Consider the following 27,816-nt stretch of genomic DNA (forward strand, 5'->3'; position numbering starts at 1 on the left):
TTTTTTTTTTTTAAATGCAATCTACAATCTATACCACTTTGGCACAATAAGTAGATGTGAAACAGAATAGTTATAGACAAATCATTAAAAAAAAAAAATACATAATATTCTTAATAATATTTATACATAATACGTGACATTTTTGAGAAAAGCAGCCACTCATTAGTAACACTTTCATTTGGTATTTAATTATTTAATTTATATATTTTAAGTTTTTTTTTTTTTTTTTTCAATTAATATTAAGATTAGGTGCCAAAATATCACGACACCATTTCCGTTTTAACCGTCTCGGAGGGATGGTAAAATTAAAATAAATATTGGAAGAAATACTGAAATCGGTAAAAAAATATAATAATGTTAGCTCTATTCGTGATATCTTAACAGGTCATTGGTGACGTCAGTGAAAAGGTCGTTGCGCAATTATTGTCCTTCACATTCTACTATATTTTGTCGCCCAATTTTTTTTTAGCCGATATCATGTTTAACTTATTGTTATTCTTTGTTTATATTTTATGAATTTCTAAATGTCAAATAATGAAAAATTTTCATTGCAGTAATAGGTGCCAATATTTTTTCTTGAAAATCTGTAATAAAATTTTTGTGACATATTATGCAGTATAATATCGATGAAAAAAATATAGTCTAATTTTTTAAGAATATAAAATTCCTATTATATAGTATTATAGTATATTAAATGATTTATTTTTGCTAATACATATATATCCATATAATATTATATACAAATTAAGCGTACAATGGGTTTGCGTGCAATGCGCTCTCATAATATCTACAGTCTACACAACTGATTGAAATTTTAATTTAAAACAATAATATTGAAAAAAACATCAAAAACAGCTTGATGAACATCTACGAAAACTATTGTTAAGAACAAGGGTGGTGCGTGAACAAGACATAGCCACATTAAAAGCACGATAACTAGAGAGACGGCGAACTATCCTCAAATTATCACGTGCATCGTTAATTTGTCTTACGTTTGAATATGCATCAGATAGCAATTACTCTGCTCATTCTAAAATTGCAATCGGTGCAATAGTCAAAGTATGCAAATATTTTCAAGCGTTAAAATACCACAATGAAACACCCAGCATGTATTGCACATCAAGAAAATTTACACTGTTCTCACTCTAACAGAACCTTCACAAACACTTCTTGCTAGCTAGCCGATCAGAATATTCGAAATTATGTTTGCAAAAGCATATTTATAGTTTTTACTTCCTAACGACGTAATATAGGGTAATCAAAATTTGTGATCGCTCATCCAATGGACGTTATTTTGAAAGTACATTTAAAAAAGCCAGGTATACCATAGGATAGTTATAAATAGTTAAAAATTAACGTAATACACCTCATTTATAAAATTAAATTTTCATGTACTCAATTAAGAACTTTATAAATAGTTGAGTATAGTAGCATTAATTCAACGGACTATGACAACCATAGTAATCCGTGGCCGATTCAGCTCGTAATATTATATACTGTACACTTTTTTCAGGTAATAAGACATATCAGTTATATTTATATACATGTTATAATTCTGTATGCAGAATGTATGTAATTGTTTTATGGGCGGCATGACAAACATAATATGCTTGAAAATATAAAACGATTTAGATACCTAGTTAAAAATGTTTAAGATGTCGATAGAATAGAATAAATAAAATTATTAAATTATTAAAATATGAACGTCAGCAAAAAGTATAAATAACAAGACATTTTTATTTTGCTAGGTGTATTTTATTTATACCAGATTAGTAGATTACTATTAGATTACGTACGTTGATGAACATTGAAATAAATTTGAATCTTTTGCTGATAAAATTAAAATCAAACTTCTTAACATAATAATATCTTCATACCAATAAATACGGTTAATTTGATATTGGATTTCAAGAATACAACAATGGTATTTTTATCAACTAGAAGAAATATATAATTTATTTCATAATAAATAGTTTTGAACAATTTTAATAAAAAATAATTAATAGGTACGTATTACTTGGTGTTGTAAATGATTTAAGCAAATTTTTTTTTATTATTTAATATATTATCTACTCAAAAATAAAGTTAAAGATTCTAAATCTCATTAACAGCTATTATTTTTCAATCTGGAACTATTAATATTAAGAAATATATTTTAATAATGTCAGACATATTAACAAAAATCATTTGGATTTAGATATTCATATTAAATTAAGATGTAGCTATTATATAAAATATAAATTATAGAATTAAAATTGTCAACGAGTAAATAATCAAACTCGATTAATTATTACTCCTACTTTTACAATACTATTAGCATAATTAGATTTACTTCCCCATATAAATATATAATGCAGTTAATGGTCATTAGTCATTACCATTAGTGAAAAAATATAGTGTGAATTGTTGAAAAGTGCTTATCGTTTTTTTTTTTTTAAAATATTTGAAAATCCGGGCTTTGTGAATTTTTCAAAATAAACACGTTATACCTAAATCGAAGTTAATCGGAGCAAGTAGAAAATTTAACATATTATTTAACAATTATATAATAATTTATTTATATGAGATTTAACGATATGACATTAAATAATAATAATAATAACTAAACAATAAAAAATGTGTTTGTTCGATAAAATAAATAAAATAAAAAATATTAATTTTATAACCGTATACTAACATTTAATTTCATCTTTTTTTATAGGATTACTCAAAACATTTAATAAGTATTTATTGAAATACGCTTATAAAGATGGGCGTCGGTCATTCGAACAGACAAGATCGCTCATGCCCTTTGGACGGTGATGGTGAGTGATTTTACATATTCCATTAAAGTGTAGACTAATATTATAATATTACATAAATTAAGCATTGCGTGTGTCGTGTTTGCAATCACATTTATTGATTATATTTTACACGGATACATACTACATAATATTATGTTCATGTGTGTAATAGTTTGTGGTTATGGGTAATGCCAAAATTGTAAACAAATATACATATTGAATTCAAATTTAAATATCTAATGCACTATATCTTATCAGAAATCCATCGTAGTAATTTTCAAATATATTTTTAATATTGAGAAATCAAAGATAAGAACATAATATTATATATATATATATATATGTAAAAAAAAACTGAACAAATTCATTTGTTTATATTTTTTTAAAGTTACTTAAATTGAATGGTAGGTACTGTAATATTTAGTTTTCTTTGTATTTATCACGTAACGTGCTGGTGAAATACGAAGTAGCCAAATTGGGAACTCTATACTCCATACAACGCATTACTTTATAATATTTTGATCAAAGAAAATTATATTTTCTTATTGCTTTCTATACATTTTTTATTTATATATTAAAATTAAAAAAAAAAAAAAAATTAAAACCGAAATGATATTCTCACATTAAAACTATACTAGGTTTGGAAATGTGTTAATAGATTTTTGTTAGGTAATTAAATAAACTAATATTATTAAATACTTAAAATACAACTAAATATTTGCTTATAATATATAAAATATATTATCATAAACAAAATTGTTCATAACTCCTATAGATAATGCACACTATATTATAATATTAAGTTCATAAAAATAAAAATAATAATAATATTATGTTTATAAATTTAATGTACATTGCAATACTTAATATTTATATTAGTTTACATAAATGTGAAAAATTGGGAAGTAAATTAAATCATACTATAAATTATAATTGTCTAATTTTCCTTATGCATATCGTTTAATAATATCTAAGAGTTCATAAACATATCCATTTTTAATATTTAAATCAGGAATAGTTTACATAGGTAAATTTATAAGAATCTTTGTTTTTTTCCCCGGTAGATGTAATAAATTATTACTAATAATAATATGTTTTCTATTAATTCAAACTAATACGTGTCAAAAAATATCATTATAATTTAATAGTATATCATGTTAACCGACAATGAGTGTGCATAATATTATATCATCGATGACCCAATAGTACTTCGTATTTTATAGGCTATATGGGCTATTAAATTTCCAACCTCATCGGACAGTCGACGATTGTAATACGAATTATTATTATACTTACTTTGCTTCTAATTAGTTAATAATTTTTCAAATACATTTGAATCGATGATTGCAGAAACATCACCAGTCACATATTTTATGAAATTGAGGTATAAGTAAAAATGTATACTAGTCATGTGTAAAAACGTCGTAAGTTATATAACTAGTATATTATAATATATTATTTTAATAAGTATTTATTCTAAAATTATTTATTTTATACATTTTTTTATCAATTCAAAAGTTTTAAATAATTGTCTCATGACGTTTTTGCAATCATAGATTCATTTAAACAATATAATTAATATATATATTGTTACATCCCGATCGGTGGATATATACATCAACGTACGGAATGAATACGTCGTGGTGTTCAAGTGTAATTTAAAATGTTTATTGAAAATATGATTTGCACGAATACAATAATATAAGCTTAATATATAAAAATAGAGTGTGGGTGATGTTATGATCTGACTTTGAAAACTTATATCAAGACCGTTGGTAGTGTTACGACCTGCCTCTGAGTGACAGTGATAGCCCTAACCATCTATAACCTTCTGCCGAGCTCTTGTCTCGGTCTTCCTTATATATGATTTGTCATAAAGAGTGTACTCTTGACACTCTTTGACTCTTGATAGACTCCGTCAAATGAGGGGTCTCGAAAATACTGCTTGTGTATTCTAAAATATGATTCTTATCGAATCGAAGAGACATCGAGTATTGAATTTTTTAACAAAGAGACGTGTGGTTCTACTTAAATCACTAAATTAATTTATTAATAGAATATTCCACACTCTCGTGCCCTGTACTCATATGCCTTCAATATTAATTATTATACATGAAAATGTATCATTGCACCACCTTATATGTAATTATCAGTACGGTCAGTACGAGGTCCGTAACAATGTTTAAGTTTTTAATAACTCATGCATATTAAATTATACTTTATAAAGTTTTGTACTGTAGTAAATCAAAAATGATTTACTACCCTCTTATGTATATATCTGCACACACATGTAGATACATATATAAGGATTTGTATTATGAAGTAAATTGACTTACCCTTGTCTGACTGTAAGGTATTTGATGAATATACTTATTATTAATCAAATGAAAAATAACAAACTATTGAATATATTATAACACATTTATTAATCACTAATATAAACTGGTTCTACTAATTAGTACATATTATTAAAATCCTTAACGCACATCCACTGCCAAAGGAGTGCGCAGGGAGAGTGACGTTGTGCCCCAGAGCCTGATGGTTGATGGGTGTCTTTTTGAGCCGGTGGTGTAATAAAATTATATTACAATGGTCAAAGGACATAACAGTGTCTGACCACATATGTTTCCTATCGAGTGAATAATTTACTGAACATATGTGCGACTATGTACATGTAAGGGATTATGATGATGCCACTATTATAGCGTTATATGTGGCTATCATTACAGTACAAAGTGAGCATGAAAATATTATTATATGTTGATAGATTAATAAGTTCTTTATCTTATATTTTTATTCTTTTTTGCATTCAGTATAGATATTCCATTCAATTCTTCAAGTTTTTAAATACTTACTTCTTTTGAGAGTGCTACCTATTTTAATATAACTAAATTATAAGGAATTTAGATTTAGTTTATAGTTTGTATTGTTGTGCAATCACTGAATTTATTCATAACAGTCTTAATGGAATATATTATTATCATTAAGTTTCTCATGATATTCTATATTTTATTCTACCAAGAAATTGAAAATACCTATTAAAAAAAAAAGAAATTGTATACATTTGTTGGTAATATTGTAATATTTATTTTACAATTGTAGTAAAATTATAAATTATTTATTATAGAAACTTAATACAAACATAGGTAAGAATAGTTTTATATTATTATTTAATTTTTAAGTTGCTTATTCTTATGATATAATAGCATTTATATTTTATATTGTACGTCTCATAATAACCAAATATTACTTCGAATGAAAGGTCAAAATGCATGGTTGTTATTTATTTATCTTCTTACAAGCAGTTGAAGTTACTTTTATAATATTTTTTTTGATTTTATATTATGACTGTTTTGTTTGACAGTAAAGTCACACGAATCAAAGACCAATTGACATGAAAATAATAATATGTCAAAAATCAGGATTATAACACTCATTATAAGATATAACAGAAACATACTTACATACATATATATAACTATGTATATTGACATTTGATTGGAAAATAAAATAACAAAATTCCAATTTCGTTGAATATATTTATAACTAGCTACGTTTTGAACTTTTCATGAACAAGGATATTATAATATTTGATAATAGAAAATTGTTAACTTTAATATTTTCTAGTTAAACAGAATTATGTACTTACTACCTATCTAAATATTGAGTTATAAAAATTTGTTTTATTATATTTTCAGTGTAGTTTAAGCAAAATAAATTAATATACTTACTTACTCAGTTTCAAAGTTCAGTGTAAATATCAAATGTCATTTCTAAAAGTAATGATAATCGCATATTAATCAGAGTTGATTTAAACATGGATTTTGACAATATTTCAACCGAACTGTTCAAAAAAAAAAAAATAAAAAAAAATATACCAGGTCTGATGTCAAGTAAAAATGTGAATAAATGGCTCTGTTAGTTAGTTCGATACGTGGTAAATGCGACCCATCTGTACCTTCATAATATATAACTAAGTCGAACTTTGAAATGGCGTCTTGTCTCCATTATTAACGTTTTTTCCGTCTGTCAACGACGACGGTGTCTTTAGCAAAAACGATTAATAATATGTTTCTTATTTATTACTTCTAAATTTTTTACGAGTTGTTTTGAGTTAGGTCAAATGCCGCAACTACTAATTGCCCCGCCTCTTCTTTCATTTATTAGTTGTTATCCATTTTCTACTCCCAAAAGTTCTAAGCCTTTGATTATCTAATCTCCTCATCGTCGCATGGGCTGTTCTTTAACCGTTATTTGTTCGGTTACCGTAAATAATTAATTCTATTGTTTAAATGTTTTGGATTTCTAGAAATGATAATGTGAATTTTATTTGTTTTTTATTTACGTCATATTTTTTAGTTGTGTGTTTTTACACTGCCATTTTCCAAAGATTGTTATAATAATCGACTATGAAAACCCCTTTAAAAAAAAAGTATTAATAATACTCTTTTATGACCCTTTAAAAACGATTAAAAAAATAATTTCATCGTGATTACACGCAACTTTATCGCGATTATTTGGCCGAAAACGTGACATTGCCTGAACTTGTGACAAAGTTTTACAGGTGCTACATATTCTACTGTTAATGTTTAAACTAACATATTTTATGCGATGGGATTATATGGTGTCTGCAGTAACCTTGTTTGCCAAAATTGACGAACCGGGATGAACCCGTGTGGCAAATTTTACGAATACACATGCGATAATTTTATCAGAGATACTAAGGCAAACAATGGCGACTACAAAGTCGATGTAGTACAAGACATGATTGTGGAAAAAATGTTGGAGTATGGAGTGACTTAACATCAATGAAGTCGCTGCACTCACCAATAATCAAGTGAAAGGTTGATTCCCACAAATGTGGATATTTTTTTACATATTATAGAGTATTAAATTGTATATACATTTTTATTTAACTATAAAAAAGTAAGAATAAAAAACAATCTATATGAGATGGTTTTATTGTTTTTATAAAAATATCTGTTATATAATTATTATCATTACTTAATTAAAAACCACTAACCATTAGTTCCTGTTATATGAAAACAAATTAATTTATTGACTATTAGCTGTTCCGTCAGTGACTAACACTATTTATCAAATGTAAAACGTGGAGGTATTGGGTGTCAGTACAGTTAGGTTAGGTGTGGGAATGGACACTGTGTACACCAGTTACGACTTCTTATTCATGTATATAATCTGTCCATAAATCCTTATTTCTTCAGTATAAACTATCAGTCGTTTTACCTTAACTCGGTATACTTTAGGAAAAGTTTGAATTAAAATAAAATAAAAAACTACTGCTGGGATATAGTTGACGTAGTTTAGGCACTGTAAGATATCTTAATAAAGCTGAACCGTGGATCCTTTTGAGTTTGAAATTCTCTTGGCTAAGATGATCGATGACTATAAACTGATGTCGAGTATTGATAATTGTCAAGTTCATGGCTGACCATCTGTCCATACCGTAGTAAAAATACATCAATCGACCAATGTCTCAGAATGAACTAACTAATTTAGATAATGTAGATGATAATTTATTTAACATATTTAGGTAAAAAGAATATGGAAGAGATAATTTGGATTCCATGTTGTATTTAACTATACTGGATAAACAAATCCAACTAGAAAACAGTTATCTTCAACTCATGAAGAACACCATATAATTCCCGATAAGTGAGTTACCGAAGCTCTCATAATATTCCCTAATAACCAATGAAATTTACCAACACTCTTGTATTTGTAGTTTACATATTCTTGTAAAATCTATAAACAATACCTAAAATATATAATTTAATTTTAATACCTACCTTTTTTACGTGTGATTATATTATATTTCCAAAACATCTTAATTTTATTAAATTAATTATTATAATTAATTTTTAAAACCAAAAAAAAAAACAATTAATTAAATAAATACATTTTTGATTTGATTCAAAAAACGATATTATATTATTATATTATTATAGTGTACTCGTTTTCAGCCAATTTTTTATGTTGTCTCAGTGATGAAAATGTTTTTTTGCAAATGGTTGGACTTATTGGAATATTTATACCATTGGTGTAGTAACAGAGGCAGTTGTCTGAAATTTTAACAATTTTTGGGGACTCACGCCATTGTTTTAGTGACAAAGAGTATAATCACTATCATTTTAGGGTCAAAAAAAAATATTTTGCTTCAGACGCTTTTATATGTAACCAAACCACTGGTTTATACTACCGCATGAAAATATATATTATAAAGACTGTTTTTATAAGTAGTTCAATACTTTTAAAATATGGATTGTATTAAAATTTAATTTAATAATAAGAAACTTATTTATATTAGTTTTATTTCAATACCTACATAATATAAGAATTCTGTGAGAGATATTACATAAAAAAAAATATTCTATTAATTAGTATGTATAGGTTATTATAGGTATATGTTTGACTCAATTATTAAGATCATTATGATAAACATAATATAATATTGCAGAGAAAAGCTGTTTATTTGACCGTTTAATCTTGTTTAACTTATTGAGCACTTTTATCTGAAAATTAATTTCCATTGTCTGATTTTTTTATCGTTTACTCATCATTATTATTATTATTATTGTTAGCGTGGTCATCATCATTGTTTTGTTTTTTTTCATTTTACTAATGGACTATCCACTCGTCACTCAATCAATGAAAACATATAAAACAATAATTTGCTTAACCCTCAAATTGTAATACACTTTATTCGTCGACAATATTAATGATTTTATTTACTAAAATAATAAACGCGCCAGTAGCATAATGTACAATGGAACTATTTTACAATAATTTAACAACGATCGCATGTAATTGATATACTACGATGTATTATTAAGTTAGTATATTCTCTAAAATAAAAACTTTTGATAGATATTATAGAATATCTTATTTATGCTATTTGTAGTTGGTGGAGACACAATTATACTAAATAATTGCTTTTAATATTATTTTACATGAGTAACACCTAATCTTTGATTTATTTTAAATCATAAATCTACAATTATGTTTATATACGATAATTTATAATAAATAATTTATATCATTGAATATATTATATGATATATTTATTGTATTGCAGAGGTGGCCAACATGAATATTTTCACAAACCACATAGATAATCACAATTATAATATCAAGAACCGAAATATTTATAAATACATTTTATATAGTTTTATACATTTTTATAAATTTAATAAACCAGAAAAATTAAAATTCATAGATACATTTTTATCTTATATATAAGACGCGATGTATGACGACAGCTGAAGTTGGCCATCTCTGTATAATAGTGTTTGAACTATGAAGTTTAAAATGTTTTACAAAAACATGATAACTTGAAACATTGAATAGTTGTTATTTTTAATCCAAATATTAATTGACAATTTTTGGAAATTGAATATTGATGTTGAATACTTTATTATAGTATCTTTATTAGTTGTTAATTTATAATCATCAATATTATACTATAAACTATTATTATTGACAATAAACAATTGTTAAACATGATGTTTTATTTTCTTAATCGTATTGTTATAAGTAGAGCACTATACAATACACACGTTTGACTTGTTAAACAATAAATAGTTAACCATTATATTAATAAAAAATATGTTTAATACAAATAATTAAAAATACAATGTAATTACCTTTGTAATACTTTTTACCTGTGGGCATTGATAATTAGTTTATTTTCTACTATTTGTGACATACTCCAATAATATTTTTAATTCACTGTCAAATATTTGTAGAAAATATTTAAAATTTAGTATATGTTTATGTCTATGATGATATAAAAATATGTATAGTAAAAGTGTATGCTAATTTAACTTTTAGATTAAAATAAAATGTTTAGTGACGATATTATTCACCACTGTAGATAATTTATATAATGTTTTTATTTTAAGTACAAGCAATGGTTGTTAGTAGCAACTAGTAAGACTATCTGTGTATCGTATAATACTTCAAACGAAGCAAAGACTGCAAAACAGAGATTATAATCTTTTTAACTCATTACAATTCTATTTCCTCGCTGAGAATACTCTATCTCGGACACCATTGTCATTTATACCCGTCTCTTTATTTTACAGAATCGATTAAACAAATTTAAACGATTTTGTTTCCCATCTGATCGTTAAAACGTAGATAGATGAAATCTGACGAATCCCATTAAATTGATCAGTTGACCTTTTAATGTCCTATAAGTTGTTTGTATCCAACCCTAAAATGATTATGGTTTCTTAACAAAAAAAAAAAAAAACGCAACTGAAAAAATACTTATAACCGATATGTAGTCGTATTTTAGTTTTAAAAATTTTATGAAAAAGTGATAAAGGAAACGCAAGCGTGTTTTTAAGAATAATATAAGCTCTACGTATTCTGGGTAATGAAAAAAAAAACTAGAGAAGTCACGCTGTTGTTAGTAGTCTGTAACAAGTGTGGTTTGTCTCTGTGTGTTCTTGAATTATATGTTATTTATTAAATTTGAAAAACGATTCTGGTCAGAAACTTAGCCTTTACCTTTAAACATATATTATACCTATTACATTATATTATTTTATACATTGGCATTATTAATATATTTTTCAACTAATTTTACTTTAATAAATCTTATAAATTATATGATAAAATTTATAAAATTATTACTTATAATAGTTATTATTAACTTAAATGCCTAATCCAACGGCATGGCTATTTTTGTAGATTAAATACCTAGCTTTAAATGGATCAAAATATTTTAAAATTTAATTATACACAATACATAATAATATATGAAATAACGGAATAAAAAAAAAGCTTAGGTCTCTAAAGAATAATATTTGTTGAATTTCAAACATTGCTATAACAAAGTATAACATTTTTATGATTATTTATGAAAAAAAAAACTAATAAAGTTTACAATTTCGAAAGCATTGAAAAAATTAAAAAAGAGATCAAAAATATGTTAAAAAGACTTCTTATACATTTTTTATGAACACTCCAAACAACCTATCTCACCAAAAAAATATTTTAAAATTTTTGTGTTGTATTAATTTCATGTACCACCATTATCCGTTATTTTAAAATTATAATTTTCCCTGATTATTTTAAAAGTCTATGTAAAATATCATCATTTGATATACATTTATTATATCGGTAATAAAAGTTTAATGGTTAAGTTTATGGTACTAAAAATGTCCAACACTTTTTATTCTTAGTAGTCGTTTGACAGACTTATGTAAAAAAATAAAATAAAAAAAGCCCAGCTATGCACTTCTGTACATTTAATAAAAACATTAGACATGTACAAAAGTTCCAAGTAATCTTTGGTACCAACATTTATTTGCATGATAGTATACTGATGACTATAAAATATATTAGACTATGTACTTCTTAAACATGTATTTTTCTATTATAAAATGTTGACTAATATTATTTAAAATTGAAGTATTTAATTATTTTCTTCATTCATCAAAAAAAAAAACATTATTTTTGTATATTGTTAATAATCACAACAACTTTTGAATTTAATGTAAAGTAAATTCCAATTTATGATCCTGATAAGTAATAACTTATAAATATATAAAAATATACAATTTCGTTAAGATGAATTTCAGTCTTCAATTAAACTAATTATTATTTTCAATTAATTATTTTCTTATTGTAAATAATTTATCAGATACTTAAGTTGATTATGTATTAATTTTTAATTAAATAAGAAAGTATAATTTATATTTTAAGTGAATTAGTTTTGTAATTTCTCTATAACCAGAATGAACAGAATGAATTAATGAGTTAAAAAGTTATTCGTAATAATTATATAATAGATAGTTAAGCTAACTAATAGATATAATAAGAGCAAATAACTTCCAACTGAATTTGAAAAATGAAATTATAAGTGTTAAAATATTACAGCAATTATATTTTACTATACACATTTTTATATAACTGAAATGAAACTAAAATAAAAAAGAGGGTAAGTGGGTACCGTTCTGCTGTACATTAGGTGCCGTGTGTATCACTATTATATACTATAGGAGTGTTAAATTTGAATCCAATTATAAGTATCATTGTATACGAAAAACAGTTCTGAACGAAGATGATTTGTTAGCCTAGGATATAATTTCCAGTGGTTAGGTGTTTTGGGGAAAAAGGTGGTTTATAATAGCCTGAACACACCAAAATTTACGTTCTTTTATAATTATTGTAAACTAAGCTTATAAAAAACCTTGTATTAAATTTTTAACTCTTATCTACTCATAAAAAAACTTTTACGAATTATATCTACAAAATAATTTGCAAATATTCATGGTTTTGACGAATTTTTGTCAATATTTGAACTTCAAATGCTAATAAAAAAAATTGTGCATAATATGTGTTCTTATAATTTTTTAATCACTATAAGAATAACTTATGAGGAATTTCGTACTAAATTTTCAAGTATTTTGACTCGGCCTAAAATTGTATAAACACTTCAAAAAAAAAAAATTCTCAGAAAAATCGAAAATTTCATTGGTCTTTAAATAGCTCAAAAAAGTCAAAATATTATGAAAATTTAATTGTATATAGATAACACTAATATAAACATTTGATGGCAATTTCAAGTATTTAACGATTAGTTTATGAGTTAAAACCATATAAAAAATCGATTTAGTCGAAAACTGGTTTTGCGTAAAATTTCCCGTTTTTCCGTCACTTTTTTTTGGTTTTTCTCTATTTTTTTGAAAACGTTTACTTTTGACCTTTATGATGCATCAAGGATATTCACTTTGCCATCAGTAACCAACCGCGAAGTTTGAAATTGAATCATTATTTCGACTAGTTATGCTGCACACAGACACAAAAACACACATCATTATAGAATCAATACATTTATCACTCCGTTCAAAATCTAAAATAAAATGTAATAGTTATCTATAATACAATTTTTAAACATCATAGATGATATTATGGATACTATTTATATTTGATTTTATAAAGCTTTTGATTTGATTAAACATATATTAGCCAGTAATACAAATAAAGACAATATCATGATGTCTATTAAACATTATTGTATTAGTTTGATAATTGCATAGTAAATTTATTTAAATTATCTGATTGAATAATGAATGCAGTTTAATTGTTTAAATGTTTATTTAGCAAAGTTTTTGAATAAATGAAGAACACAATAATCAAAATGATTAGGATTTTATTCAAACTTTAGAGATTAAGTGTATAATTTAAATAAGTGTTCTAAACGCAATATAGTTTAATGCATACATGTTTTAATAATAATATATAATATATATTACATAAAGTATTATTGTTAGTTAGTTTGTTTCTACAAAATTAAGTATCATAAGAACAATAGCAACTCATAGTATGATACCTAATTTATTTAAATATATTGTTTGATGAAAATAGTCTACCTTTGAATAAAATAAAGTTAAAAATTCAATTTTTTTTTCAATTTAATATAATGTTCTTCACACGTTGGTCTTTCCGTATTCTACAAATATGAAAAACAAATAGGCACAATTTTTTTTTTGTAGGTATTTAAGTCTTAATTATGACATTTTGTAATCAAATGAAAAATAACGAAATTAATCGAAAATTATACTTTTACTTTTATGACTTGAGCATAGTTGTTAAGTTTAGCAGTGTATAACACGCAGCAAATTATTATTGAAACAAGAAATTAGATTATGTTCTATTAATAATTGGATATTAAAGGAAGTGAAAGCAGTAAAGATTATAAGATATGGACTTCATTACTAGGTTTTGAAATGTGCATCGCTTAATGTCTGCAAATAAATTAAATTTAGTAAACTAAATGATTTCAAAGGATGTAATTCTTTTTTATTTTCTGTAATTCAGGTAATTCAACGACTTAATTTGATTTGACCATGATTTATGCGATTTTCCCTATAGTTAATTTGATTTAACGTTAAATTGCTTTAAGAGAATGACGGAGAATAGATAAGATTATCAAAAAATACAACAACTCTGTTTTTCGCAATGCAGTGACAACTAATTGATTACATTTTCAATTGTTGTTCCTTTCTATTGACCTAGGTCAGAGTTTCTGCATGTGTTTTATTGTTTTAATTTAACTTTCTTTGTTTATACTTATTCTAACCCTATTTAATTCCAGCAATAATTGAACTATTTTAGCCTGTATAGATATTTATATTTAAAATACAAATATTAAATGAACGTGCATCATTGATTGACGGTTTCATTGTAATAATATAAAGTAATAAACGATTATCTGTGATAAACGAGCAATTAGATTAGAAGTAATAATTTTCTTAAAATAATTATTTAACAAAATGCTGTTATTCTACTAAATTTTTAAAATGTGTAAATAATTGAATAATTAAAGTAGGATTAGAAATATTTGCATTCAAAATAAACAGATTATATTTGTTAGGAATACTATTATATTCAAAATGTAATATTAAAATCTAAAATACAATTGTAAGTTATAATAAATATTCAAAAAAAAAAATATATTAGTGAAAACAATATAATACACATATGCAAATGGAAAATAAACAATTTTTTTCATGAATAATAATTGTATTGTATTTAGATCTAAAATTTTTATGTAAAAAAATAATTTTAATTGATGACTATAACATACTATATTTTTAAAATATATGCTACGAACTTCAAAAAATATATCTACTTATTACTCTACTGTAAAATAGAACAACATAAACGTAAAATACCTTCTGGGTTTTTACTTCCTGCAGTTTATCAGAAATGTAAAAAGTAAACTTCTAAAATATAAACTGCATTTCACTAGCTTTAGCTTTTATGATTAAAATGGCAAACAATGTGTAAATAAGTGTAGAATACAGTTTTTCATAATTCATAGTCTAAGTTTTTTTTTTACTTCTTCACCATTAACTTAAAAATTAAAATTTTAATCTTACTTCTTATATAATACATTTAAATTCATTTATGTACATAAAAAAAGTTGTCAATATTTATCAAAAACTTAAATTATTATTCAATGTTCGAGTATAGCTGGTTAATACACAAATAAAATATTGAACTTAAATATTAACTTTTTAAAAGAAAGAAAACAGTAAAACAAAAAATGAAAATATTATGAAATATCAAATAATAACTCTAATAATATAAACTGTATTCATGTAAAAGGAAATCACTCATTATAGAAACATTCAAACAGATTAATTTTTATCTGGAAAGCTACTTTAGTTATTTATACAGTTTGCTTTAGGGCGTAACTGATATAAATAAATAATACCCATTTCAAAAATTACTTTCATCAACACGGGAGCCACTCAATATAGGTAGTCAGTATTTTCTGCACTCCGTGAACTCAGCGTCACATAATATCAAAAATAAAAGGGAAATAAATTCTATACTTTCTTATTATTTTAACTACTAATAAAAAAATAATATTCAAGAGTTGAAATTTTTAAAATATTTTCAAATAATATATTAAATATTTTGTCAGTTATATCCAACATATATTATTTAAATTAGAACTAACATTTGGATTTGTATATACGTGTTTATTTATTGCTTGAAAATCCTGTACCTAACTTAACTTTACCTTGTTCTGAAATACATAGTTCTTTATAGAAATATATTATTTTAAGCGGGAAAGTAGATAACCAATCTAGGTGGTTATCTGTGTGAAGTGAGTATTGAATGTATCACGTTATTGATGATTTGGTCACTACAATCGATGTGTTAAATTTGAATTAAATGATGTATCTACTCGTATTATTGTACCTGTATAAAAGATTATTCTGTAAAGAAATATAATTTAATTTTAAGGTAAACGTGGTTATTCGATAATTACTTCAATAAAGTTTAGTAGTTTTTTTTTTTTATTACGATTTTTTTAAAAACTTCTCTGAATCATTTATTTTATTTTATTCCAGAGTACAATGTAATTCAAATATGCTACTAGTAACTCATCCTTAATATTGAAAATTGAATCATTATTAAATATTCCTATTTAAAGGGAATAAATATCATTGACAATTATTACTTTTACACTCTATAGTCTATATTTTATATGGATTTAATATTGAAAATTTGTATACTAAAATTACTTCAAATTTTTAATTGAAAAAATAAAGTAATCTTTTTTCTTATAAACTAACACCTAAAATATCAATTGTTATTATTATTATTAAGGAACAGTATAAATGTTATCTAAAACGGCAGAAAGGAATGAAAAGGAAATTTATGGTTTGTATAATTCCTTATTGTTTATTATCATGTTAATCATATTAAAATAATTATAATATAATTATTTTGAATTATGAAAAAAAAAAATAATAAGAATATTACAACAATGTACAAATGTGGAAAATTCGCCTTGAATTGATAACCTTTGCATATATATTATTTTTAAATTAAAAATAATAATTATACATATAATGCATTTAAAAAATGATTCTAAGAAGAAACCCTGATCAATTATAATATTTAAAATAGGTCGGAGTATTAAAATTAATACACAGTACAGAATGTAGGTATGAATTCTATACTTCTTGAATTTTAACTATACTGCACTAATGTTTAAATAAACTTAATAATAAATTACGTGACATCCATTTAATACGATCAAGTAGTAATAATATTATATAACTCGGATGACCGTATTAAACAAAATAAATATTTATTTTTTATTAAATTGCAATTTATTTAATTTCACTACTATTTATTAATACCTATAGTAGTATAAATTATTGAATACAATTTTGATTCAAAATATCTCATTAGTCTAGATATCCAGATTTATTCATTATTTTATCTACCAAAAAATAAATTATTATGAAAACCAGAATATCCAAATTGGTTCCCGGTTTGTTACAAAGGGTGTATCCGAATTGGTTCCCTGGTCAAAGAATTTTCTTTCCCATTTTATATAAACTTACGACTGTCTACATAATATTATGCAGGACGCAGGTATGGTTAAAAATTATAATTTTTTGTTATGGTACATTATAATAAGTAACAATAATATTTTTTTAAATTCAAAATATAAAATAAATATTAATAAACAGAATATTAATTTGTCTATTTCTGTTTTTGTTAGTAGATATCAATGTATTATTGGGGTAATGATGTATAGAAAACATTTTTATAAACTCTTATCTATTAATTGTATTATTTTTATATTTGTACATTTCTGTTTTTATGCATATTTATTTATTTTTAGATTTAAGATTTTGTGCTTTTTCTGTACTCCGTAATTTTATATAAGATTTAATTTGGATTTCTTTAAATACATCTATGAATTAAAAAAATGTTCAAATGTGCAGAATAAAAAAAACTGTTGAACTTGCTGTTCAAGTGTTTAACGTTAACCAATTCTGATGTGTGCCGCTTTTCTAGAATATTGGGAACCAATTCGGATGTCAAATTTTAGGTATGGGAACCAATTCGGATGCAGCCTTATTTTCGTATCTCAGTCATGGCATAAATACAGTTTTTACGGCTGCATCCGAATTGGTTCCCATACCTAAGAACTGTTGTATTAATGCCATGACTGAGATACAAAAAAAAACTAGCTTTGAGAGCAAGGTAAGAAACACCCTTATATATGATAATAGGTCTTACTGGTGAAGACACGTAGGCTCATTCAACTAATGCCAGTGAGTTATCAAAGTCATTTTTTAGTGGCTTGTTAGCTGTCATTATAATACTGTTTGTAGTTTGTATAAAACCACTACGTTGTTTTGTGATTATAAGATAAAATTATATGTTGTTACAATAGTGTGGCTTCTCTTTATAATAATGTTATGCATTAGAATCATTATATAATTGAATATAATGATAACTTTAACTATAAATAGAAAAAGATTAGAGTTTATTACTAAAACTAGCTAAATTTAACGATTTAATATTTATTATCGACATTATAAAGACGATATATGCAATATACACAAGTTAAGTAAATTATAAATTGTTTCTTCTTAATATATTTTAAGCAATTATATATTACATATACTTCTCAAGTACAGTTATTGAGTTCATATGACCTTTATATTTTATTATATCTACCTACTCTTTTCTCAATAAAATAAATGTGAAACAAAAAGTACAATTCTTAAAACATTAATTAAGTATATAAAGTTTTTTATACTATGAAAATATACTTTTAAAGTGAAAATTAGAAAATAAATGAAATAATTTCTCTTGATTGTGCATACAATTTAATAAAAACATATTACGGAAAAAATAATAATAACGAATAATAACGGTCACATAATAATAAATTCAAATTAAACATTTATTTACCAACTGAATAAAGTATTGTCTAAACTGAGTATTCCTTCTTAATCATATGCACTTAATTAACTATGCCCTATTATAAAATATCCGGTGAAACTTAAACAATTAAACATGAAACTATACAGTCCATTTTCAACGTTGAAAATACAGTTAGGAGTTGAACATAAACTATAAGTCAGCATACTACATTTCTATCAAAACATTGTAATATAATTTGATCTAAATATTATTTTTCTGTTCATTTTTGTTGAATAATAATTAATTTATCATAGTTTATAACCAAAATGACATAAATAAATAATATATATAATATTATAATGTTTAAGGTTATTATATAATATATAATATATGTATATCATTGATTAAATATACAATATTAAAAAATAAAAAATATTAATATTAATATTTGTATATTTAATCAATGTGTATATTGTATATAATATGTATGTGAATATACCTAATAATTAAATATTATTATTAATATTATTATCAAATTTCAAATAACACTATTTTAATTACCTATACAATGCAAACATGCATTGATTTTATTAGGTAATAAACATCAATAAGCCAGATATAAATATTTAAGCATACCTATCATCAACACACTCAAAATAATAATAATAATAAAATAAAATAAAAACAAACCATTATTCATTTTTTTTTTAATCCATAATGCATTTTATCCTTTTTTAATAGTTAAATATATTGTTTATAAAAAACAAGGTACATCTAAAAAAATTTAATAATATGCTGATATTATGTGAGGACTTCACCATAAAAATTTAAATCGATTATGAGAATCTATGATTATGTTTCAGTTGTATATTGTCTTTGACAAATCGAAAATTAACAACTTCATGAAATAACAGTTATAAATATGAAAAAAAAATTATAATTTTGATTGTTATAAGAAAATAATGACAAAAAATTGTATGACATTTTTTGATTAATTTTTTTGGTTAAATTAATGAATAACATCATTCTGTGCATCACATACTTTTGAATTTAACATGTATATAATATACATATTATAAAAAGTTAAAAAAAAAAATATAAATCTCGTATTATAAAAATAATACAATACATAAGGTATATTCATTAAAATATTAACTAAATAAAAACATGAAATGTCATGTTTATAAAGTTTTTTATCATGTATGCTTAAAATAAATAAAATATCTATTACATAAATGTCTTTTTACGTTTTTATTAAATGTGTATAAAAATTCAAGCAAAATTGAATCCAGTATCTTACTATTATGTAGCACCTACATAAAAAATAAACAATGCTTTTATTTTGTATACATTACAATATAAAGAATAATAACTTAAATTTCATCCATTACTATTTGAATTATAATTATTTCAAAATGTAAAGCGTACAACGTATTAATTTTATATTTTTCTAATTTATAGTTAAAATAACTAACTCATTGTATGTTGACAAATTGCATCGTTATATTAGATTAAACTTAAGTTTTTAAGCTACACATTTCGTACAAACGATGAACTTTAATTGAATGTCAATACTAAATATATGGCATACACTATACAATCAATGCGATTAATAGGTTTGAAAACTATAACAGTTCGGTCAATTTCCTTACATCAATTCACTTCCAAAAATAATATTAATACAATTCCACGATTTTTTTTAAGTTTTTAAACCTTTGTATAATTTATACAAATGTAATTCCTATTATTAAGATATAAATACATGTCTGTGTAAGTGTTAAATGTTTATGTATGAATTAGTGTTCAATGTTAAATGTTTAAATGAATGTTAGAATAGTAATAAAATAGACTGTTTTATATTATATTCTTTGTCTTATTTTTAAATATTATTAATTTAAGCAAATTAAATATTTACATACTAATCAAAATATTATAATAATTGATGTTATGGTTCATTAAATTATTACTTGAAAATATATAGCTAGCTTCTATTGTTTTATATTTTGTAAATGTATAACTAACATCAAGTTTTGTATGTTAAAATATAAAATAAAAGGTATATTGTCATGCATAGTATCAAAATCGATGGAAAGAGTTTTAAAAAACATTATGACTATTTTATTAAATATTAGGTACTGTTTATTTTGATTAGTGTTTAAATTAATATTATGCTGTTTAAAATATAGTTTTTCATGCGAAAATACAATTTATATTTTTGATTTTTACTTGTACATATCATAATATTTAAACATTATAATAAATATTATTATGGTGCTTCATAAACTGGGATCTGTTGACAGTACACTACATACTGGAATCAACACGTAAATGTTATTATAAAACGCATATTATGGATAGAGTGGACTCCGGGGAATAAAATTACAAACTTCTCTTTAGGTAAACATTTTGATACCATAACATGTTGCCAAGAAAATATTAATCGAGTTAAATAATTAAATAACTTAGATACCCATATTATTGTATAAGCTTATTCGTTGATATGTTTTTGGTGCTATGCACTATATTATAATGAATTTATAATATTGAGATTACTATTTGTTACGAGAAATTATATTTACGATTTTCATAATAGATTATAGATGGTTCCTGAGTAGTGAATGCAATTTTGATATTCAAGTCCCTTGTCGGTGATCAGCCAAAATAATAAATATAATATGTGAACAGCTTATAATTAAGGTGAAAAAAGAATGATAAGAATTTAATTAAATTTTATATTGGTCCTCTATATCCATGATTAAACGCTTTAAATATACTTTTACTCTACCTCTTGCCTTCTCATAATCATCATAATATATTTAATGATATTTTGTATCAATTTTGATTCAACTATGTATTTGATGGCGACACCCACCGGATGTAATTATGATGATTACCTAATTATTATATTTATAATTTAAAAATCAACAACAATCTTGAATAATTATAACTGTAATATTTAGGTAATATTGTTAAAAAAAAAGTTTAAAAAAAAGTTAGTTTTATGAAAATGATTTTCCGTTTGATAAAATACAATACTACAATGTGTGTGTTATGCATTTATGCGTATTAAGTGTGATATTACAAAACACGAATTTCATAAAACGAAAAACTAATGCAATATACAAACAATATACTGTTCACTATACCGATACTCCATATCTCTTTCTGCAACACAATCTGCGATACGGGTTGACATTAAACATTCATGATACTTAATACAATCGAAATAAATCGATACACAGTATTCAACAATCAGTCGGTGTAATTTTTAATCTTCTCTTTTTTCACACTCACTCGGTTTTTAACGTCACGTAATTTTCTTTTTTTTTTTTTACTACTTTGCATCACGAGATATTGTCAAGCACTCGCGGAAACTCAAAAATCCATATCGCGTAGTGGTAGTAGCTGGTAGAGTTGGGTCGAGTGGTTGAAAATAATTTTATTTTCACAGAACATACGCGTAATTAGGTTAATGCGGTTTTTGTTTTAACTTGTAGGTACACGTTATTATGACGATATTATATTATTATTATGTACCTACATATGGTACGCTATAGCATATTTTTATGAGTATTAAATGTCGTACAGCTTATTTATTTTTTAGTATCACATAGGAAATAAAAATTTTCGTTGACTTGTTAAAAATTAAACTAATTTTAAAAGCATTGATGTTATGCAACAACCAACAAATATATATATATATTTTATTATTCAAGAAAATTATGTTTTAGAATGTAATGAATGTTTAAATGTTTTCTAATCATTTTAAATATTTTTTATAACCTAATATTAGAATATAATTATTATATAACAATATAATATATAAGTATATAAGTGCATAGGTACTACTTCATCATATTATAAAACGATTGATATTAAATACTTTAATAATACTTAATTAATATTCTAATAAAATTGTTTATGGATATTTTATTATAAATAATCAAGAAAACAATAAATGATTTTCTTTAATATCCATTTTTTATTTTGAAACATGTACTTATTGTATATTATTTTTATTAATTACATTTCGCAATGACTGACTGACGAGTAAAATATATTTATATTTTATAGTATTTTTTTTTTTTTGTCAATTCATAAAAGTATATTTTATCTTTCATTATAAATTAATAAAATAATAATAATTAAACTAGTAAGCATGCTTTTTAAGAATTATAGGTATCAAAATTTAATATCTAAAATATATTCATTTTGGTTGCTTATAAACTCTATTAAAATATTTAATTGTTTTTATACAAAATCAAAAGAAGTATGAATAATATATATTGTGTAATATATTCATACATAACTGTGGTTTTAATACCATACATATAAAAAAATTAAAAATTAAATTAAAAAAAAAAAAGTTAAACAATTCATCTCTTAATCGCGTTGTTTAGTTACTTTTTTTGAGTACCAATAATAATTTCATTGAAAGTACTGTATTCTATAGAAGGTTTATAACATATTATTTAGAAATATATCTTAGTCTTACTTTATACAAATTTAACGATTGTATATTCACAAAATATATTGTGAAAGTAATATTTCTTTATAAAATAATCATATATAACAAGGAATTCACATATTAGACAGTAACTGTCTACAGTTGATATCTCATATTATATTGCTTCTATAAACAATATTTTAGACAGCATATTTTGAATTATATTATTTGTTTATGTCACTAACACGACTTAAAATACTGTCATATCGATAATATTTTACTATTGAAATAAATTCACCGGGTTCTAATTATTTTATTTTATTCAATAGTTTATTAATTTTTAACTCTATGATGTTGTATCAGTTTTATATTATTTATATGTCTAACGATCATATATTGTATATAATAATTTTTACTTAGTTATCTTTATAAATACATAATTTTATAATTTAAAATTGTATTTATATTTGTAAACTTAATTAATTTAATATTTATGTACCTATTGTACCTAGTATTCGAGTACATATTATTACATCAAAATTAATTTATAACTACTGTTATAGTTTCTGGTTTATTGATCTTGATTTGATTATGTACTGATATAATTAATTTTTTTACTTTATCGTACCTATCAAATACATAGTTGAAATTAAAGTGGAATTTATAACAGGTGTATATTATATGGTATACGTGCGCAATAACTTATGTAAAATATTATTGAACATAATAATATAATAATATTATAGTGTGTCAAAATAATACGGCATTATGGATGTATAATTTAATAGAATATGTGTGTAGAAATTAGTGTTAAAGAATTATCCAAAAAATATTCTATAATACAATATCATCACAAAAAATTACATTTTCTCTGTATATTATTATTATTAAGTATATTGTGAAATTATTTATTAGTCGTATTTTATTATAATTTAAATTTAATTTTAATAACAAACATATGTATTTGTATTTATTCATCATTAATAATCGTGTAGTATAAAGTTATAAAAAAATAAACATAACGAAGTATTTTTATGATGAACATTTTTTAAATCACAAATTATATGAAAAATAATGTTACATAAGGTTGATTATATTATGATGAATATTGTAATTGATTTTTATCCACAAGTTGAGCGAAGCATGGTTGGTGTCCATAAATATGTTCGGTTTATATTACTGTGTGGATTTTGCAAAACAACTTTATTTTAAATCCTAGTTTCTGACAGTTTCTGCATACTAAAATCCTAATATATTCATTAAATATTTTAACGAATTAATAGTAAATTGTAATTTATGGGAATTATTTATTATATTATAATCATATATATTGTATGTATACATATAGTGAATTACTTTACTTTTATGGGGTAAAACAGATTTTGTCTTTAATACATATTTATTTTTTCCTAATAGCATTATTTCATCAACATGTATTTATTTGTCAGTAATATCTATTGTATAATATAATATAATATATTATATATAATTATATGAATACATCGTGTCATAGATTCTCAATAATATGTACTTATTGTACTTATAAAAACATTTACTAGAACGTAATAATTGTGGTGATAATCATTCATAATATAAGCTGTTTATACTTCACACAATACAATGTGATTATGACATATTAATATATGAAGTACCATTACACAAATTATTATGAACAAAATTCACCCATGTATTTTTTACATATTTTATACTTATTTGACTTATGTCTATTTTGTTTTTGTTTTTACATTACACACTGAATTGATTTTTCAAATCTTTAAAAATATCTCAAGTTAGAGTAAAATAATGGGAAATTAATTTTAAATGTAATCTTGGTGTTTTAGTTTTTGAATTTCAGTAGCGTCAGTATATTTTTTTTTTTTGAGAACTCTGAGAGGCATTTTTAATACTTAAGTTGCTCTTTGTGAAATTACAAAAAGTTCATACCCGATAAGTGGACGCAACAGTAACGGTATTTAAGTGGTTCACGTATCTAGTTAATTTTTACAAAATGTAAAAAGAAGTATAAAATGTTTAAGTATATTTTTAAACAGATCTGAAAGTGAACTCATCTCGCTTTGACATATGAAACTTTTGAAAATAATTATTTCAGAATAAAAAAAAATATACATCCCAACTTTTAAGTAAACATTTTTTTTATTTACAATATTCTTAAATCTAACACCATACTCTTGTTGTTCAACGTTGTAATTTATATAAATAATAAACGAGATATTAATATTCATTCAACATGAATCATTTTTAATTTTGTAAAATTATTATCCAATAGAAATAGTATATATTTTTCTTTACAATTATAATTTATTGCAAATATTTTAACGAGTATTTTAGGTACAACATTTTTTAAAGTTTAAAATTTGAAGTTTAGGAAACTTACCTTGAATAATTATAGAAAACTAAATGATAAAATGATAATACATTTTAATATGTTCTAAAAAATATGTAACAAAGTTTGATAAAACAAATGCATTAAACCATACATTAAATATTAAATTATATTTTATTTTAATAAACATATACATACATGTAATGTTTATTAAATATGTATGGCATATTTAAATAAAATGATTTAAATAAGTATTTGTATTGTTAATTAAAATCCTTTTATTTTTGAATGATAATTTTATTTTTTAAGTTAAGTATGTATGTATATTAATTTTAGTTGTGTTTATTTTAATTAATTATTTATTTTAAAAACATTAATGTCCCTAAATAAATGACAAAGTCTTATTAATTTTGCATTACTTAGGTATCTTAAATTTTTATTGAATACTGCTTCACTTTAAATAAATAAAACCATGGTTATAATTTGAAATGTAATGTTACTGTAAGAAATTCTTTGATGTATGAGCAGTTTAAATTTAAAAACCCTAACCTATACAAAATTTAGTATCATACTTCATGATTATAAAAACTAAATAAATCGTATTTAGTTCAATAGGAATACTAAAAATATCTAATTATTATTTTCGCTTGTGTATAAAATAAAAATAAGATATAGATATGTATTTATATGGAATATTTTAAATATCATAAAACTAAGTGTACTCACTACTTATACAGAAATAGTTAGTTAAATTGTTGTTAGTTATGAAAAAAATAAAAGTAGTTATCTATCTCTTGCGTATACAAAACTAACAGCGTAGACATCAACTAAATAATTACATTTACTTAGTTATTAATTTTGAAAAAATTGAAATAAATTCAAAGAGTCTATGTGTGACTAATCAATATAAAATATTTGCCAATTTATTTTTTAACCTTCTAAATAACAAAAGTCAGAAAAAAATAATATATTTATTCGAGTACGTTATTTAAAAAAATCAAAAAAAAATCAATAATATATGTACTTTACAGTTGACATTTCTTTAAATATACATGATAAATCCTAAGCTATTTTTAATTTAATGGATAGTAATTATTAAAAAATTTAAAAAACTTCAACATTCTTTTTTAACATAGGGTTTAAAAAATGTATTTTGGTATTCAAAACTAATTTATAATTTTATGCGTGTTCATAATTTATGTGAAAAAATTACACTTGAGTAAAAACATGTATATAAATATTAAATTAAAATAAACTTTAATTTTTTCATTTGTTCCTCAAATATTTATATAATGGTTTATTTAATTTTTTTTTTTCAATGATTAACTAGTAGGTTAATGATTAAATGTTAAACACTATATCCCATCACTACAGTTATATAATATTTCGTACTATGATAATTAATACAAATAAAAGGTAAAAAAATAATCTTACATGAATTAACGACGATAAATAAATATATTTTTTATTTCCTTATTATAAATAATCACAATGAACAAAATATTGTATCAGTATGATAAAATCATTTTTAAAAGCTATCCTATTAGTATAAAACAATATTCTTTTAACTCGGCTTTTGTGTACTCATAAAAGTTTAATATAAAATATAATAAAAGAAAAACGCTTAAGTGTAAATAAATTCATTGGATTTATTGAATTGAAATAAAACTCTAAAAAAATGCATTTTTAAGAACAACAAATTGTTTTAAATTTTTGAAATTACCTGTGCTTTTGAAAATATTGTCTATACTTAACAATCGACAATAAAATGTATGATGCATTAGATTAAATTGAAATCAATACGCAATCAACATAATAATATAAATAATTATGAATCTATTACATATTATAATATCATATAATATTATTGTTTATTTTGTATTATTGTGCCGAATTGTTTTATCGCAACGGAACTCTCTGAGTTCCCTAACAAGTCTTATCCTACATAATATATTTGAATAAAATTATTTATTAAAGTATTTTATTTTAACAGCAACTAAACCTAGATTAAATATTGT

At 23.2% G+C, this 27,816-nt stretch overlaps 1 protein-coding gene across 2 annotated transcripts in view; it reads left to right on the forward strand.

The window, feature by feature from the left end:
* Window positions 1–27,816, forward strand: part of LOC114128242 (serine/threonine-protein kinase 32A) — a 95,196-nt gene that overhangs the window by 17,062 nt on the left and 50,318 nt on the right. For both annotated transcript variants that reach the window (XM_050201094.1, XM_027992718.2), the window contains exon 2: window positions 2,702–2,804. In XM_050201094.1, coding sequence (XP_050057051.1) covers window positions 2,750–2,804 — 55 coding nt within the window. In that variant the 5' untranslated portion in view covers window positions 2,702–2,749. The remainder of the gene's footprint in view (window positions 1–2,701; window positions 2,805–27,816) is intronic.

The sequence above is a fragment of the Aphis gossypii genome, chromosome 2 (assembly GCF_020184175.1).
Source record: "Aphis gossypii isolate Hap1 chromosome 2, ASM2018417v2, whole genome shotgun sequence".
Classification (NCBI taxonomy): Eukaryota; Metazoa; Arthropoda; class Insecta; order Hemiptera; family Aphididae; genus Aphis; species Aphis gossypii.